At 38.6% G+C, this 20234-nt stretch overlaps 1 protein-coding gene across 1 annotated transcript in view; it reads left to right on the top strand.

Annotated features, from left to right (window-relative positions):
* Positions 1 to 1592: 1592 nt before the first annotated feature.
* LOC110925238 (probable LRR receptor-like serine/threonine-protein kinase At1g07650) overlaps positions 1593 to 20234 on the top strand; it is a 98599-nt gene continuing 79957 nt past the window's right edge. The window contains exons 1-3 of the mRNA XM_022169204.2: positions 1593 to 1903; positions 5466 to 5537; positions 9569 to 9640. Of these exons, the coding sequence (XP_022024896.1) occupies positions 1593 to 1903; positions 5466 to 5537; positions 9569 to 9640 (455 nt within the window). The remainder of the gene's footprint in view (positions 1904 to 5465; positions 5538 to 9568; positions 9641 to 20234) is intronic.

The following is a 20234-nucleotide window of genomic DNA, read 5'->3' as shown; positions in this document are numbered from 1 at the left end:
TCCGGAGAAACTTACCAACGACACTGATACTTGTATCAATTTTTTCCTTGCTTTGCGGTGCTAGCTGCTGGAAACATTGTTGATACATGATTTCGGAAGCACTTCCGCTGTCAACATAAATTCTTTGCACTTTGTGCCCTGCTATTATCGCTGACACAATAATCGGACCATCTTTAATTTCTCCCGGAGTGATTGGAGGGAAAGCGATTGGCTGGTGCATCCAAGCGGCCATATGATGACTGGTTCGTTTGATGCATTGGTTATTCATTTTTCTTATCATGCAGATTGCTGATTGGTTATTCGGATTATCCACCAAACTACCAGAAGATTTTCCTTCTTTTACCTCCTTCACCAGATGTGACAATTTGCCAGACCGGATTACTTTTTCAATTTCCTGCTTTAGGGACCAACAATCATCTGTATTGTGGCCTCGTGCATGATGGTAATCGCAATACTTTTTGGAGTTCTTATCACCCAGATTCTGGAGTTTTGGTGGTGTGGGAAAGTTTGCTCCTTCGGCACTGAGGATTTCACTAGGAGTTTTAGAAAGATCCGATAGGTTGTAAAACCTTGATCCGGAACTTCTTCCTCGTTGAGGTCGATAATTTATGTTGTAAGGGTGAGGTCGTCCCCTACTTCCGGACGGAGTTTTATCAAATACGGACCACCCATTTTTCTTCCAGGAGGACAATTTATGATCTGATTCCGATGCTGGATTACATGCGTTTTTTCCTCGAGCAAAGGCTCTGGCTCGCTCCAAGAGCACTTCCATCGTCTTCGGTAGATTTTCATGTAACTTTTCGACCAACTGGTTATTCCGGACACCATGACAGAATCCGGAGATTCTTAGTTGATCCACGACCCCGCTGATCTGCATGCTTTCTCGATTGAATCGATCAATGAAGCTATCTAAAGATTCGCCATCTTTCCTTCGGATGTTGTGTACTTCGGTAATTTCTTTGGAGTAGTGCCTTTGTTGGCTGAAGTTCTGAAGGAACAACCTTCAGAGTTCCTCAAAATCATTGATTCCGCCTTCATTTAGAGCATCAAACCATACTCGTGCAGCCCCGGTTAATGTTTGTGAAAACATAAAACACCAGGCGGGCATTGGCCATTGCTCAACTCGTGCGGCCCCATTGAAGTCATACATGTGATCATCCGGATCAGTGGTACCATTATATTTCTTTACCGTGGTTGGCATTTTGAGCTTCGGAAGGAGCTTGGCATGTGTGATGCGGGCACTGAATTTGGACTTAGCAGTCATGGAAACCGGATGATAAGGTTTGGTGAGCTCCGGATCATTGACTACTTCCGTTTGCGTTTCATTTCGCGCTGTCATTGCTGGAGATGGCCCGGAGGAACCCTGCACATATCCATTATAAGTTTCCGAAGTAACAACTGTGGTGAAAGTAGGAGAGGTGAAAATTGTAGGACCCATAGTCCTTACCGACGTTTCATCATGGAAGAGCCTGGTTCGTAAACCGAGGATCTCTTCATCTCTAGCCTGTTGGGCTTTTAATCTTCATAGAAGACTTGCATTTTTGGAAAGAAATTCCGCATCAAACTCTGATATTTGTGAAGTGGGCATCAGTATGAATGGCAAAGTTGTTCCTGGTCCCGAGCTGAAAGGAGCTGAAACTGTGGAAACAATGCTTGTCGGCGCTGTAGTTTGCGTACTAACAGCTGTGAATCCCGAATTCATAGAACCCGAGGCCGCCATAGATCAGATTGTTGCTCAAGAAATTCACCAAAGTGGAGGGTTTAAGACCGGAGCCTGTAAATGGAGGGTTTGGATCTTGTATAGCAGCTGGAAATTCTACATGCAAAACAGTAAACCGTTAGGCTCGCCGCAGAGATGGGAGGGCTCCTCTGCGACCACCCTCTGGCGTGAGGATAAGTATGGGTATAGAGAGAAAATAGAGAGAGAAAGTTGGGACGAAGGTTCAGAAAAGCGTACTTGGCTTTGTACTTGATGGGGTATTTATAATGGTCAACTTGCATGATGTCATCGTCCGGACGCACTTGAACGGACGTTCGTCCTCGGTGATATGGGAACGGACATCTTCAGTATGTCCGTCCAGGTATGGTTCGGTTCGTCCTCTGGGAACATATCCGGACTCGGATGTGTGTCTTCACAAATGAAGCTTAAAAAATTTTACAACTAAAACATATTAAACCGGCTGCTTCATACACCTTGCAACGCGAACCAACCTCTTCAAACCACATCTCAATCCGTTGACGCCGCCTGACAAAATATAATGTAATATTAACAAAATGGCCCTTAAGAATATAAAACTAATAGTACTAATATCTTTGGGATTATATGTACATGTTTTCTGAATTTGACTTGTTTACCTTTAAAGTTTAATGAAGTTTTGGGCGGCTCGAAGTTGCTTCAAGTTCGTTATACATACACCTTCTCGAAAAATTCAAGCGTCTCATTGCAGAAGACATTTGGCTATCGCTATCGCTGTCATCGTAAACGAATCCATAGGAAATTCCATTTGTGAAATACGTAGAATGTGTGAAACAAAATGTCTTTGTGAAATATGTAGAATGTGGGTGAAATGGTATAAAGTATGTAGAATGTGTGATAGGGAGAAGATCATGCGAGAACCACCTCTTATTGTGAGAACCAATGTGAACGCACCAAAAATGCCTAAAAATAGCTAAAATTCACACAAATTTTTTTTTTTTGAATTTTTTAATATTTTTTATAAAAAAATCGCTACTTTTCGAAGCCAAAAAAACATTATTTGGGTGTTTTTTAGGTTTTTTTAGGTATTACTGTTTGTGTTCATACTGGTTCTCGCGGTTCTCGCAATAAAGGGTGGTTACTAGCGGATCTTTGTCCTGTATATATATATATATAGGGTGAGGTTCATTTGAGAACCGTGAGAACCAATGTAAACACAAAATAAAATCTAAAAAAAATCAGAAAAGCACTCAATTTTTTTTAAATCGCTATATTTAGTTACCAAAAAAAAGTCATCCATGCACATGTGCATATGTATCATTACTTCGACAAATTCCGTAATACATTATCAGTAATAGACAATTGCACTTTAATTAACAATATCATCCGTAATATACTACTTTTTACATTACCAATATTCAAAATGCACATGTGCATCATTAAGTATAACCATGATATAACGTGTTTTGATACAAAAAGTTTGTGATTTTGAATGGAGAAGTAGGCTCATGTACATGTTTTTTGGTTAGTTATATCTAGTGGTTGATGGTTTAGTTATAATTGTCAATTTATGATGTAATATGTTTATTGGATGGTATAAATGGTGTTTATATACATGTAATAAAGTGTAAATATTGGTAATGGTATTGTATTATGGATGGTAAAAGGTAATGGTATTGTATTATGGATGGTAAAAGGTAATGGTATTGTATTATGGATAGTATGATAGATGAAAGGGAAAGTGTATTCAAACTAGTATACCAAAACACCTTATTTCATGTTGATACATATAGATGCACATGTGCATTTCTAATATTGGTAATGTAAAAATTAGTATATTACATATGGTAGTGTAAATGAAAGTGCAATTGTCTAATATTTGTAACGAATTATGGAATTTGTCAAAGAAATGACAAAAATGCACATGTGCATGTTTGTCTATTATGGATGGAATTAGGGTTGTTCATGAGCCGAGCCGAGCTAGGGCAAGCTCGGGCTCGGCTCGATTATAAACCGAGCTGGCTCGGCTCGGCTCGGATTTAAAACCGAGCTCGGCTTTAAGTCAGTTCCCCACTGTTCCCCACTTTTTTAGTGTTCCCCAATAAACCTCACACTATATATATATATATATATATATATATATATATATATATATATATATATATATATATATATATATATATATATATATATATATATAGGGGAAGGTTCATTGAGGAACACTAAGAAAGTGGGGAACAGCGGGGAACCGGTTCAAACGAACTCCGATTGGACTCATTCCAGCGGCATTGGAACTGGCTTGTCGAACCCTAACTAAGATCTCTTAACCCTAAACCCTAAATCCTAACTCCTAAAGTTTGAACCCTAAAGCTAAATAATAAGGCTATAACCTAAGCTAAACCGTAAAATCTAAACTATAAACCCTAAAAGCTAAACCCTAAAGGCTAAACCTAAAGCTAAACCCTAAAACTAACCCCTAAATCTAAACCCTAAACCCTAAAGCTAGACCATAAGACTAAACCCTAAAGCTAAACCCTAAAAGTCAAACCCTAATATATTTAGGGTTTAGGGATTATGATTTAGGGTTTACGGTTAAGAGATCCAAGTTAGGGTTCGACGAGCCGGTTCCAACGCCACTGGAATGAGTCCAATCGGAGTTCGTTTGAGTCGGTTCACTGTTCCTCACTTTTTTAGTGTTCTCCAATGAACCTCACACTATATATATATATATATGTATGTATATATATATATGTATGTATATATAGGGGAATGCTAAAATGAGAACCACCTCGAGTTGTAAGAACCGTGAGAACTACACCGTAGGGGGCGCGGTGGACAAAATTTTTTTTCATAGACTTAGATGCATGTATATAAACACCATTTGTAAAAAAAAAATTCAAAAAAAAATGTCGTGTGTGTAGTTTTAAGCGCCACAAGTTTGTGTTTACGGGACCCGTAAATCTGGTCGGAAAATTTACGGGTCTCGTAAACACAAACTTGTGTTGCTCAAAACTACACCCACGACATTTTTTTTTGAATTTTTTATTTACAAATGTTGTTTTTATACATGCATCTACGTTTCTGAAAAAAAAAATTTGGTCCACCAAGGCCTGGATCAAAAAGTTCTCGCGGTTCTTACAACTCGAGGTGGTTCTTATTTTAGCGCAATTCTATATATATACATATATATATATATATAGTGTGTTAATTTTTTTTTAAATCAAACGACTCCATCCAACAGTCATCAACGTTCAAATATAAAGTTTTCAACGCATCAAATATACGGTGTATTTTATCTTCCACTCGTTAAACTAAGGGGTGAGGACGGTGTGTGTGATTCTTCCACGCGTGGTGGATGGGGTATCACGGGGCGCCCCGTCACCCCTTAGAAGTATGCATGATTAGACCCAACACCTATACATAGTATAATTGGACGGCGGACCTATCTCTTTGGTAGGGGTAAATCCCGCTACCCCTTGGTCGGAAAAAAATTGGAAAAATTTGACATTTTTTCGATTTCGTTACGACTTATTTATAACACGTTACCCCTAGGTCGGAATCCTAGATCCATCACTGACCTAACGCATTCATGTAAAAGGTTATAATCGTAGTGATCTATCTTCAAATGATTTCACTGACCAACTTGGTGTGTAATCATTTCTATGTATACGACACAAATTCCATTATTAGAAGTATGCATGATTAGACCTAACACCTATACATAGTATAACTGTACCTAACGCATTCATGTAAAACATTGTAATCGTAGTGATCTATCTTCAAATGATTTCACTGGACAACTACCGGCTGCACTTGCAAAACTTACCAACTTGGCTAATGTGTGAGTATAATAAATCTTCTATATTTAGGTGATATTCCATACTGAGAGGTGATTTCTATGCGATCATCTTTGTATACACCACCAACATATATATATATATATATATATATATATATATATATATATATATATATATATATATATGAGACCGCTAAAATGAAAAACCAGCTACAGTTGTAAGAACCGCGAGAACCAGTTTCTAGCCATTAGATCAACAAGATGTATGGATGGGATTAAAATTAACTAAAATTAATATTAAATATTTTTTGTTTTATTATTATGTCTTTAATATTATAATCCAAAAGGGTAGTTTAGTAAACTTACTCTATTTTGTCTTTTTGTCTTTATTGTTTTTTTATTACTTTTATGTATTATTAAATTAGTTTTATTTTTTAAACATAATATTTTTATTAAAAGCATTTTAAAATTCTGATTTTTTATAGATTTTTTAGACTTTTTACGTTTTTCGTTTTACATTAAATTTTTTACTTTTTACGTTTTACGTTTTTAGGTTTTACATTTTGGGGTTTTACGTTTTTACGTTAACCTTTTTACGTTTTACGTTTTACTTTTTACATTTTACGTTTTTACGTTTTACTTTTTACATTTTACATTTTAGTAAAAAAATTTACGTTTTTTTACGTTTTACGTTTTTACGTTTTACTTTTTACGTTTTTTACGTTTTACGTTTTTTCGTTTTACTTTTTACGTTTTAGTAAAAAAATTTACGTTTTTTTACGTTTTACGTTTTTACTTTTTACGTTTTACGTTTTTCACGTTTTACTTTAAACTTTTTACGTTTTACGTAAACTATTTACGTTTTACGTTAAAAAGTTTACGATTTACGTTAAAAAGTCTACGGTTTAAATTTTTTTTTACAAAATTTTTTTACGCAAAAATGAACGCACCTAGAAAATCGCAAACTCGGTAGGTGTCTCAGATAGATTGCTATCAGCATCGACGCCTAAAAAAAAATAAAAACCCAACAAACAAAAATCATAAGAACGAGTGGATTCTTGAAAAAAAACGGGGTTTTCGCTCAGATTTTCCGATAAATCAGAGGCTGCAAAGTGGGGTTGCGGGTTCAAAAACCTACCCTCCACCATCCGTGCCGCGCCATCGTCATCAAAATATGCGTTTTTTTTTCGTCATCACCGCCCAAATCCAAAAACGAATCAAACCCCACATAGCTCACTGTTCGAAAATCTACCAAAAAGTACCACCAGAACCCACAGATTCAACCATTCAAAAATATCCCAGATTCAAACATTCAAACAATCAAAAAATCACCAGCAAAACCCACTATTCAAAACATTCAAAGTCACCACCAAAAACCCAGCAAAAATCACTGTTTGAAACATTCAAAACCATTCCAAAAGTTCACAGATTCATACATTTAAATAATCAAAAAATCACCAGCAAAAAACCTTAATAAAGCATACCAAAAATATCTTACCAAACACCACTACCATCGCCGTGAAAACCCCACCACTGCCACCACCGTCTCCGACAGTCCTCACCACCACCACCACCACCATCTCCATTTCCATCAAAAACCACCAACACAGTCGCCGCCAAAACCCATTTTCTCCACGACTGAAAAAACCTGCAAACCCCCATCTCCCTTCACTCGAAACCCCAAGTCGCACAAACGACCACCACTTGGCCGCTCGGAATCGGTGCTGAAACATCCGATCCGTGGTTGAATCTGTATGATGAAGCGAGGGAGATGAAGGGTTGCGGCTCACCGGAGAAGATGGGGGGGATGTATGGGTTCCAGCCGGCGAGTAGACGAGAAAAACAGAGAGTGTGATCTTTGTGTGGTTGCCATGTTTTGAGAGAAATCATGCTAGGATTTCAATATCAAGATGTGAGGTGAGAGTGCATAGAGATGGAAATTGGGGGTTTCTTCTTTAGGTTTTAGGATGAAGAGAGAGAAACGTGGGTGATAATATAAAGAGAGAGAAAGTTGTGAGATATTTTAAAGAGAGAGAAAGTTGTCTGGTGCATTAATTGGAGAAAGAGAGAGGGATTTGACATTTGAGTTAAATGACCAATATAGCCTTTTGGTTGTCATATTCTGATTGGTTGAGAGCGGTTCTCGCGATTCTTACAACTGGGTGTGGTTTTCATTTTAGCAGCTCCCCATATATATATATATATATATATATATATATATATATATATATATATATATATATATATATATATATATATATATATAGGGGTCTGCTAAAATGAGAACCACCTCGAGTTGTAAGAACCGTGAGAACCACACCGTACGGGGCGATGTGGACCAAATTTTTTTCACAAACGTAGATGCGTGTATTATAAACACATTTGTGAAAAAAAATTCAAAAAAAAAAAGCTTTTGAGCACCACAAGTGTATGTTTACGGGTACCGTAAATTTTCCGGTAGGATTTACGGTACCCGTGAACACAAACTTGTGGTGCTCAAAACTACACACAAGACATTTTTTTTTTTGAATTTTTTTTTACAAATGTGTTTATAATACACGCATCTACGTTTATGAAAAAAATTTGGTCCATCTCACCCCGTACGGTGTAGTTCTCACGGTTCTTACAACTCGAGATGGTTCTCATTTTAGCGGTCCCCTATAAATATATATATATATATATATATATATATATATATATATATATATATATATATATATATATATATATATAGTGAGGTTCATTGGGGAACACTAAAAAAGTGGAGAACATTGTGGAACCGACTCAAACGAACTCCGATTGGATTCATTCCAGCAGTGTTGAAACCGTCTCGTCGAACCCTAACTAGGATCTCTTAACCCTAAATCATAACCCCTAAACCTTAAATATATTAAGGTTTGGCTTTTAGGGTTTAGCTTTAGGGTTAGCCTTTAGGGTTTAGCTTTTAGGGTTTATAGTTTAGATTTTACGGTTTAGCTTAGCTTTTAGCCTTATTTTTTAGCTTTAACGTTTAGAGTTTAGGATTTAGGGTTTAGGGTTAAGAGATCTTAGTTAGAGTTCGACGAGCCGGTCCCAACGCCGCTGGAATGAGTCCAATCGGAGTTCGTTTGAGCCGGTTCCCCGTTGTCCCCACTTTTTTAGTGTTCCCCAATGAACATTCCCATATATATATATATATATATATATATATATATATATATATATATATATATATATATATATAATGTAAGTATCTATAGAAAACCCACTTTTATTTAGAAAACCCGGGAAACTCAAAGCTCCCGATGTTTTTTTTTCTTGAAAAAATTTACACATGTTATATACATGTTTTTAAGGGTTTTTGGGCAAAAAAAATCAAAAAAAGCGCCGAGTAGATATTTAAAAAAAATAAACAAGTTTTGGTGTAACACATGTTACAAATATGTCAGTTGAATGTAACATGTGTTACACCAAAACTTGTTTATTTCTTTTAAAAATATTTACTCTGCGCTTTTTTGATTTTTTTTTTTTTTTTTTTTTGCCCAAAACCCTTAAAAACATGTATATAACATGTGTAAATTTTTTCAAGAAAAAAAAGTATCGGGAGCTTTGAGTTTTCCGAGTTTTCTAAATTAAAGTGGGTTTTCTATACATCATTCCCATATATATATATATATATATATATATATATATATATATATATATATATATATATATATATATATATATATATATATGAGAAGGATCATTTAAAAACCATCCTATAATTGTTTATTATTAAATTCAAAGTAAAATACTGTTCATGAAGACTTCAAAATAATATGTATAACGTTTACTTCTACTTTATTATTACATTAATAATACTAAATTACTACATCTATTTTTTAACTTTTACAAATTTTAAATATGAATGTTTGCTTATTACACCAATAGACCTAAATTACTACATCTATTTCTTTTTTTTTAGTTTAAGTCTTATTTTGTAAGGGCAAAGCAGTCAGAAGTCACTCAAAATCAATATTTTTTGTGGTGTACATAATATCCGTAAAGGTTTGTAGTTTTTCTTAACGTGTGTGAGTTTGTTATATTTTTAGAAGAATACGTGACAACAATTTCACTGGAAAGATACCGAACTTCATTAGTCAGTGGAAACAAATTCGGAAATTGTAAGAACTAAGAACCTTGTCGGGGAAATTACACAGAGATAAGAGAAAAATGTTGGGATAGTCCCTATGGTATGGCGAAATTTCACCTTCAGTCTCCAACTTTCTAAAATTATATTCTTGTTCCATGTGGTTTGTCTAATTGTTACTCGAATTATCCCTAGAGTGGATGGAGGTTAATTTTCTCAGTTAAGTGGGTGTGAATGACAAAACTATCCTTTTATATTATAAACTAATAAATAAAACATTAAAATAAATTTAAAAAATATACGTTGAATCCATTTAATTATCTAATATTTAACAACAAATCCTACAACCCACGAATTAAAAATCATGTGTAAAACATGAATCACTGAAGGTTATTATGACAGATTTCAATTTCAGCTAGCTCGCAAGGGAATGAATCTAGAGAAGAAGACAGGTGTATGGTAGCGGAGGTAAGTGGCTGAATCTAGAGAAGAAGACCAATGTGTGGTTGTGGCGGTAGGTGGCTGGGCGGTGGTATGGTGGCTAAATCTAGAGAAGAAGACCGATGTATGGTGGCGACGGTAGGTGGCAGGGGGTGGTATGGTGGCTGGCAGTGGTGATGGAAACAGATGTGTGGTTTAAATAGTTTATAGGTACATGTATATAACAATTAAGATTTTAATTGCTTGGATGGTTCCTGTGTTTTGCCATTTTTTCACCTTTAGTCTCTAATTTTCTAAAGTTACATGTATGTTTCTTGTAGTTTGGTTGTTTGTTACTCGGATAATCCTAGCGTAAATAAAGGTTAGTTTTTAGTGTTAAGGGGACCTAAATTGACTAAAATACCCTTACTATAAAAAATAACTTAAATATTATTTTGAAAACAATAACTTAAATATAGAAAGAAAATACTTCTTCTTCACCACCTTCAACTGCAACTTCAACTTCGCTGTCGTTCAGTTTTCCAGCAACAACTCCGACGCCCTATGAAGGTCAACCTACAATCGATTTATATTGAAACTGGTTTTGTCAAAAAGAGCCATGGACAACTTTTTACATCCCCAATTTGTGAACACAACAAAAACCTGAATTTGTAATATAAGTTAAAAATCCATTAACAACAAAAACTACAGGGAACAAATATGTAATTTTAGAAAGTTGAGAGATTAAGATGAAAAAATGGCAAATCAAAGGGACCATCCAAGCAATTAACTCTAACAATTAAACATAGAAGTGGGTCCATCTATTTTGAGTTTATTTGATTTTTTATAATATGTGGGCATTTCGGTGATGTAACGCTCACTTAACTGAGAAAATTGATCTTCAATCATTACTGGGATCATCTGAGTAATAATAATATATGAAACAAGAGTGTAATTTTATAAAATTAAAAATAAAATATAAAATTTTGCTAAACCACAATAGACTATCCAGACATTTCTCTCTGAGAGATAAATGTGTTTTTTTGGTGAATTTATGTTTTAACCAAAGAACTTCGCGAGAGTTTCCAAAGTTTTGATATGATGACATATTGACATGACAAATGATTCGTCTTAACAGTGTTGACTTTTTTGTGGCATCCAGAAAGCGGATAACACACCAGATTCCTTAAATTCATATATATATATATATATATAGAAACGGGATCAGAAGAAAACGGTAAAAAGTGTGAGAACGGTGAGAACGCGTTCTTGCCAAACACGTGGCACGGGGCATGATCAGGGTCCGAGGGTTTTTTTGTCTTTTTAGTATTCTTCTCCTTTCACGATTTTCGTGTTTGACATTGTCACACCCCGATTTCCACGTGTCTCACCGGTGGGCCCGGTGGGGGATTACCGTGACGTAGTTGGCAACAATATAGTCAAACCACACAATTATATGAAGGCACAGCGGAAGCATAAATATAAATATAGTTCAACGTTAAGTGTATATCAAGGTATCACCATTGTTGAAAGTAAAATCCACAGGGGATCAAATAGTAAATAACAAAAGTATTGTTCAACAGACTTCAGGCATCTTAAGCTTGCGAGACTTCTAGTGATGCTAAGGAGAAATCCCAGCCAATTACGCATAGTACCTGCATTTAGTCTTTAATTATTGCCATGGTTTGGTTGCTAGCTCTGATACTTTTCAAAGATTAGTACATAAATTGATTATTTTATTTATGATTCATCGGTGAAGCATTTCTTTAGATTGCAGATGTGGAACACATTGTGAATTCCATTGAGCTCTCCCGGTAAGTTTAACTTATAGGCAACCGATCCGACACGTTCGATAACCTCGAAAGGTCCTATGTATCTCGGGCTTAGTTTGCCTTTCTTACCGAAGCGCATCACCCCCTTCCAGGGTGATACTTTTAGTAACACTTTATCACCTACCTCGAAGTGAAAATCTTTACGCTTCAGATCTGCGTAACTCTTCTGCCTATCTCGGGCAGCTTTAAGACGGTCTCGAATCTGGAAAATCTTGTCTGTCGTTTCGAAGACTATCTCTGGTCCTGATAACTGGACATCTCCAACTTTCGCCCAACAAACAGGCGATCTACACTTTCTACCGTATAATGCCTCGAAGGGCGCAGCCTTTATGCTGGTATGGTAGCTATTGTTGTAGGAGAACTCGATTAGTGGTAGATTCTTATCCCAATTACCACCTAAATCGATAGCACATGCACGAAGCATGTCTTCCAACGTCTGAATAGTACGCTCACTCTGACCGTCTGTCTGAGGATGGTAAGCCGTACTAAAATTCAAACGTGTGCCCAAAGATTGCTGGAAACTTTTCCAAAAATGAGACGTGTATCTAGTATCTCTGTCGGAGATAATAGACACAGGTATGCCATGAAAGGCTACAATCTTATCAACGTATAACTGGGCTAACATGTCGGAGCTATAAGTCTCCTTGATGGGTAAGAAATGTGCTGATTTAGTCAGTCTATCGACTATAACCCATATTGTGTCATTTCCTTTCCCCATCTTGGGTAACTTGGTAATAAATTCCATAGTTACACATTCCCAATTCCATTCCGGAAGTTCAGGCTGTTGTAGCAAGCCAGACGGCTTCTGATGCTCAGCCTTGACTTGCGCACAAGTTAAGCATTTGGCTTTAATAAGCGGCTACAGACTTTTTCAAGCCTATCCACCAATAATTTGCCTTTAGATCCTGATACATTTTATCTGCTCCAGGATGGACAGAATATGTCACAACCCCAAAATCCACCTGCGGAATACCACCGCTTGGGAGCGTGACATGACCAGGATCAAGCCACCAATCATATTGAACATGTAATTAATATCAAGTAAAATAAATGTAAACCAGTCATTCAATACGATAGGTGTTCAAAACATAATTATAGTTTCAAAGTGTAGCGGAAGCATAAGTATGAAAACCCAATGTGTAACATAAGTCCAAATGTTTAAATGTTTTAACATGGCATCCACGATCCATGCTCGACAACGACCTGCTCCTCCCTGTGTAAGCTCCATGTATCTAACGACCTGCAAGGCATGTAACAGAGGATCAACAACTAGTTGAGCGAGTTCACAGTTTATAGTTCAGTAATTGTAACAGTATAGTAAGCCTTGTATTCGTTTCATTAAGTCATGTATCGTAATAGTTTGTATCGCAACCCACCTAGGCATGTATGCGAAGATTAGGGAAAGTTCTCAAGTATTCTAGAATAGGTATGTTTCTATCGCGGCCACCCGGCACCTGTGCGAAGTTTTAGTGTATAGTTCGCAGCCTTCCTAGGCATGTGTGCGAAGATTAGTCATATTATCGCAGCCAACCCTGGCATGTGTGCGAAGATCAGTCATATTATCGCAGCCAACCCCGGCGTGTGTGCGAAGATCAGTTCTATAAGCATCACTAGTCTAGCAGTATCTTAACCAATCACCTTCCTCGCCCGAGGATCATATCACTACGTTCCATTACCTAGAGAAGTACAAATAAATAAATCAATCCCATTCCCACCCTGGGAACCCCATGCCTTGGCTGTGTGAACTCACCTTGGTTTGCTCGGTATGCTATGCTCTAGGGTTTATCAAATGTCTAAGTCCGTTACACACGACCTAGGATATGTTGCACGTGATACGATGTAAGTGTTTGCATCAAATTAGGGTCTGCAAATCATTGACATTCAAGCAACTGTGTTTTGTGTGTTTATTGTATGCAGGATGATATCACATAAACTGTTCATACATGCGGGATCATACAGTTGCATTCAGTATCATGCGATTATATAGAATCATACATCACGTAAACAGTTAATCGTATTCACATAATTCATGCGTCACGTCTTTGATTTTCACTGTTTAATCTATCGTGGATATTTAACCTAATTGCCAACGTTAACATACTTAACATATTAACATCGTTATCAAGCTTAATCAGAGTTTGTGGCTAAACACAGTAGCATACACATCTAACAGATCAAATCATAAATTAACATACAATACATGGCCTCATATTAATCATACACAAAATAGACAGGGCCTTGCCCTTCTTAAAAGCTCGGACAAGTGTTGGGGGGGTCTCCCCTGTTTAAAAGTCGGACCATGTGGTGTGGCCAAGAAACTTGGACCCCTTAGGTGGTGTAAAAGTCGGACAAGGTAGTGGGTCACAAACTCGGACCCCTCGCATTATTACAAAACTCGGACAGCATACTTGACAAGAAACTCGGATCCTTTTGATGTTTTATATAAAACTCGGACTAGGGTAGGGGCTGCCCTTTCTAAAACTCGGACCCTCCTTAACTAAGGTTAAAGATCGGACATGGGAGTGTGGCTCACATGAAACTCGGACATATGCACATACAAAAAGGTCGGACATGCTTGTTATTAGAAAACTCGGACCAGATGCCATGTTCATCAAAATTCGGACAAGACTATGATGCAAAAACTCAGACAAACTTGTACAATCAAAGCTCGGATTCAAGGCATGATTCACATAAAACTCTGACAAACATATTTCATTAGATATTCGATTCCATTGTACTGATTGTAACAGTTACGTTCTAGTTCTCATACGATCGTGAACCCTAATTACATACTTTGCATTGTACTGATCAAAACAACAATCGATATTTCTACATATCCTGCATCAAAATCATCAGGCAATCGATTCTACACTAAGCAATAACATTATCATATTAATCAGAATCAAATCAATAATCACAGAGAGCATCATATGAAGAATTAGGGTTTTCATGAACACATAATCAAGAATCAAGAATTGATACAATTAAACAATCAATTAGGGTTTACTAGTATACAATAATCAATAAGCAATTACCTTGAATGATTCTTGAGAGAATGTGGAAACAAAAGTGATGAATGTCTTGCCAATGATGATGGTGATGATTGCCAGAGAATGTGAAGTACGTGCTTTGGTTTCTTGTGTGAGGTTTAGTGAAGGATTAGGGTTAAGTATCATATAAGTTTCACTAATTACTCTACACACCCTGAATTACTATATCTTACACAAGCACACCATCTCACATCAATTTCACAGTTTCACCACCAAGTTTATGCATTTAACAACTTTATCACAATTAACACATAACCATGCACAATTACACAATACACTTCATTGTATCAAAACGTATACAATTCCATAGCCAATTATTTGTGCAATTAAACAACTAAACAATACATGCTCGTGCAATAAATGCAAAATAGGAAATCTTGAAAATTCGAGTTGTCACATTATCCCCAACTTAAAAGAGATTTCGTCCCGAAATTTGGTACGCACTCACTGAGGAAGCTAGGTAAGCTGTATTGTTCACTGGTTTTCCTGGGGTGTCACATCATCCCCCCGTTGATTTGGAATTTCGTCCCGAAATTCCGCAGTAGTAGCTTCAGTCTCAGTAGTGGTTGCATTAGTTTCGAATAACTGGGGGTACTTTTCTGTCATTTGATCTTCGCGTTCCCAGGTGTACTCTGGGCCACGTTTGGAGTTCCAACGAACTCGGACAAGAGGGATTCTCTTGTGTTTGAGGACCTTAACATCCCGGTCCGTGATTTCAACTGGTTCCTCGACGAACTGCAACTGCTCGTCGATAGTGAGTTCTTTCAATGGAATTATGAGAGTCTCATCTGACAGACACTTCTTCAGATTCGACACGTGAAATACGTTGTGAACTGCACCGAGTTCAGCTGGTAGGTTTAGTCTGTAGGCTACTTTGCCTATTCTTTCAGTGATTTCGAATGGTCCAACATACCGTGGATTGAGCTTGCCTCGCTTACCAAATCTAACCACACCCTTCCAGAGTGAGACTTTAAGTAAAACCCGGTCCCCGACCTGAAATTCCAATGGCTTCCTACGCTTATCCGCGTTGGCTTTCTGACGATCGCGTGCTGCCGCCATGCGTTGTCGTATTTGTGCAATCTTTTCCGTGGTATCCACTATAAGTTCTGGACCCGTGAGTTGACTATCCCCCACCTCTGCCCAACAGAGAGGTGACCGGCATTTACGCCCGTACAATGCCTCGAATGGAGCGGCTTGTATGCTGGTGTGATAACTGTTGTTGTATGAAAACACCACCAACGGGAGATGCTTTTCCCAGCCGTTGCCGAAATCAATAACACATGCCCGAAGCATGTCTTCTAGGGTTTGGATCGTGCGCTCAGACTGCCCATCCGTCTGAGGGTGATAAGCCGTGCTTGATGCGTGTGTAGTGCGATATATTTTAGATGTATATTTAAGCCCCTTTTTACACTTTTAGCCAAGTTTTAAATTTATAAAACACGATATTTACTAACACTAAACACACATATGGGCAAGTGCACCCATCGTGGACGTAGTATAGTGTTGGTAAGATACCGAGGTCGTCCAAGGACACAAGAGCTTTTAGTACCGGTTTATCCTCAACGTCTAATCAAATCAAAATGTTAGAAAAATGTTTTTAAACTAAGAAAGTAAAAACTAACTAAATGCTGAAAATAAAATAAAGTAAAAACAGATAGACAAGATAAATCACTTGGATCCGACACGTGTATTAGTATAACCTTTGATTATTTTCGCACTTTTGCACTTGTTTAAGAGATTATCTTAGTTATTGTAGTAGGCCCCTCTTTTGAAGGCGACGTTACCCTCAACCCAGTAGTTTGAGTCAGCAAGGATACAATCCTAAAGGGTCGGGATTATTGAAAGATAATGAATTAAGTTATTAATGCAAATTGTGGTAGGCCCCGCTTTCGGCGGTGACGTTACCCTCGGCTAAGTAGTCTGAGTCAGCAAGGATACAGTCCTAAATAGCCGGGTTATAGTATTAATAGTAGTTAACTTATGAGGGGGTCAAAGAGTTTGGATCCCCGCCATCCAATACCTATGGGCATTGAAGGAGATCCTACTAAATTTGACCCAGGTCCCAAGCAGGACCTCTAAACGCTGAACAAGGGCAAGACCCTTACCAAACCGTTCCCTTAACCCCCGACCAGGTAGCCAACATACCTCCATATAGACCGTGGAGATATGAATGGTGAAAATCTTTTATTTTATATAGACAGTAAAATAACGGCAAGACACCACAGACAAACGATAAGGAAAGATCACCTTCAACATAAGTAACTAGTTATTAAAGTCATTAATACAAAAACAAATAAAAAGTATTATACTAAACACTTGTCTTCACCAAGTGATGTAAGAGACTTAGGCAAACATGGCCTTGATTGTCAAGAACTCTTACGATCAATCTTGGATCCCGAGACGACTCACACACTCTGTGATGGACAATGGATGATGGTGGTGGATGATGGTATTATGGTGGTGGTGGGTGGTGGATGAAGTGTGAGAGAGGTGGTGTGCCAAGGGATGAGATGGAGTGAAACCAAGCACCCCTAATTATAGGCTGAACAGAAGGCTGGGCACGGCCCCGTGTCCGCTGGACACGCCCCCGTGCCCGTCTGACACTCTCTCTCCTCATTAATTGTAATTCGCAATTACAATTAATGTGCCTGCTGTACTTTCACCACGCCCCCGTGCCCGCTGGACACGGCCCCGTGGTGGGCAATGGAAGCTTCTATAGGTTTGTCTTTTATGCTGCTTCTTGGGCACGGCCCCGTGCTGGCTGAGCACGGGGCGTGTTCAGGCTTCTGCTTTCTCTTCTTTGCTTTGGAGGATGCCGTTGAGGGTCCGGGCAGTCTACTTTTATTCCTTTTCTTGTATTTATGCTAGAATTAGTTGTCTTTTTGCTTCTTTTGTGAATTTGAGTTCATTTCATCCTGAAAATACAAAAGAAAGACAAAAAAACTCTTTTTCCAACATTAGTACTTAAAAAGGGTTAGTTTTATGCCTTAATTGATGTGATTTATATGTTGTATTTTACACACATCAGTGCTCATATCTAACCGAGAGCCAAAAGCCTTGTGCATTGCTTGCCATAGTTCTGATGTGAATCGTGCATCGCGATCCGAAATAATAGATGTGGGCACCCCGTGCCTCGAGACTATTTCCTTTACGTATAGGTCTGCTAGTGTGGAAAACTTGTCTGTTTCTTTGATAGCCAAGAAATGAGCAGACTTTGTGAGTCGATCAACGATCACCCATATGGTATCATTCCCACGCTGTGATCTAGGTAGGCCTGTAACGAAATCCATGGAAATTTCTTCCCATTTCCATTGCGGTATATTGGGTTGCTGAAGTAGGCCTGAAGGTTTCTAGTATTCAACTTTGACTCTCGCACAAGTCAAACACTTGCCGACGTAAGTTGCGATGAGGGCTTTCATGTTTGGCCACCAATACGTTGTTCTGATGTCGTGGTACATTTTATCCGAACCTGGATGTACCGAGTAGCGAGCCTTATGAGCTTCATCCATCAGAAGTTCTCGTAATCCGCCATATAGTGGGACCCAAATACGTCTTGTTACATAGTAGGCGCCGTCTTCCCTTTGTTCTAATCGTTGCCTTGAGCCACGTAAAGCTTCAGCCTTCACGTTTTCTGGTTTCAGTGCTTCCACCTGAGCATCTCGTATCTGTGCAGGAAGATCAGACTGAATAGTGAGCTGCAAAGCTCGTACACGCCTAGGTAAAGTATCCTTTCGACTGAGAGCGTCTGCCACCACATTGGCTTTGCCTGGATGGTACTTGATAGCGCATTCATAATCGTTAAGTAGCTCGACCCATCGTCGTTGACGCATGTTTAATTCCTTCTGCTTGAAGATATGCTCGAGACTCCTGTGATCGGTGTAAATAGTGCACTTGGTACCGTACAGGTAGTGTCGCCATATCTTGAGCGCGAAAACAACAGCTCCCAAGTCTAAATCGTGCGTCGTATAATTCCGTTCATGAACTTTGAGTTGCCGCGAGGCGTAGGCAATAACTTTATCACACTGCATCAACACACAACCGAGCCCCTGTATCGATGTGTCACAATAGACCACAAAATCATCCGTGCCCTCTAGCAATGAGAGAATAGGTGCGCAGCAAAGCCTATCCTTTAAGTATTGAAAAGCGGTTTCCTGGGAATCTCCCCAACGGTAGGTGACAACTTTATGTGTCAGCATAGTAAGCGGCTGTGCGATCTTCGAAAAGTCCTTGATGAATCGTCTGTAATACCCCGCCAAACCCAAGAATTGGCGTATTTCCGTTGGTGTACGCGGTGCAGGCCAGTTCCTGATCGAATCTACTTTGGATGGATCGACATGAATCCCATCCCTGTTCACCACATGGCCTAAGAAGTGGACTTCACGAAGCTAGAAGTCGCATTTTGAAAACTTGGCGTACAGCTGTTCCTTTCGAAGAAGTTCCAAGATAAGACGTAAGTGCTGCTCGTGTTCCTCCTGACTCTTGGAGTAGATCAGAATGTCGTCGATGAAGACAATGACAAACTTGTCAAGATAGGGTTTGCACACCCTGTTCATAAGATCCATGAAGACTCCAGGCGCATTCGTTAACCCAAATGGCATGACTAGGAACTCGTAATGATCGTAGCGAGTTCTGAATGCTGTCTTGGAGACGTCCTCATTCCGGACTCTCAGCTAATGATACCCTGACCTTAGATCAATCTTGGAATAGTAGCTCGACCCTTGCAACTGGTCGAATAAGTCGTCAATACGAGGAAGAGGATAGCGGTTCTTCACTGTGACCTTGTTCAGTTCGCGGTAGTCTATGCACATCCTGAAAGTGCCATCCTTCTTTTTCACGAATAATACTGGAGCTCCCCAAGGCGAAGAGCTTGGACGAATAAAGCCCTTATCCAAGAGCTCTTGTAGTTGCTTTGACAGTTCTTCCAGTTCAGTTGGAGCTAAACGATATGGTGCGCGAGCTATAGGTGCTGCTCCTGGAGCTAGCTCGACTTGAAACTCGACTTGCGATGAGGCGATAGACCTGGTAAATCTTCAGGAAACACTTGAGGAAAATCACGTACAACTGGAATATCCTCTATTCTTTTCTCTTTCGTCGCTGCATCAGTAACTAGTGCCAAGATAGCCGTATGACCCTTTCTTAAACATTTCTGAGCCTTCAAGAAAGAGATGATGCCAACCACAGCACCACTCTTGTCGCCTTGAACTCCGAGAGGTTCCTTACCCGAACGAGGAATGCGAATGATCTTCTCTTTACATAGAATCTCTGCCTGCTGTTTGGATAACCAATCCATGCCGATGACGATGTCGAAACTACCGAGAACTATTGG

Source organism: Helianthus annuus, chromosome 17 (assembly GCF_002127325.2).
Source record: "Helianthus annuus cultivar XRQ/B chromosome 17, HanXRQr2.0-SUNRISE, whole genome shotgun sequence".
NCBI lineage: Eukaryota > Viridiplantae > Streptophyta > Magnoliopsida > Asterales > Asteraceae > Helianthus > Helianthus annuus.
Note: the sequence above shows the minus strand (reverse complement) of the source record. Positions and strands in the feature narration are given on the sequence as shown.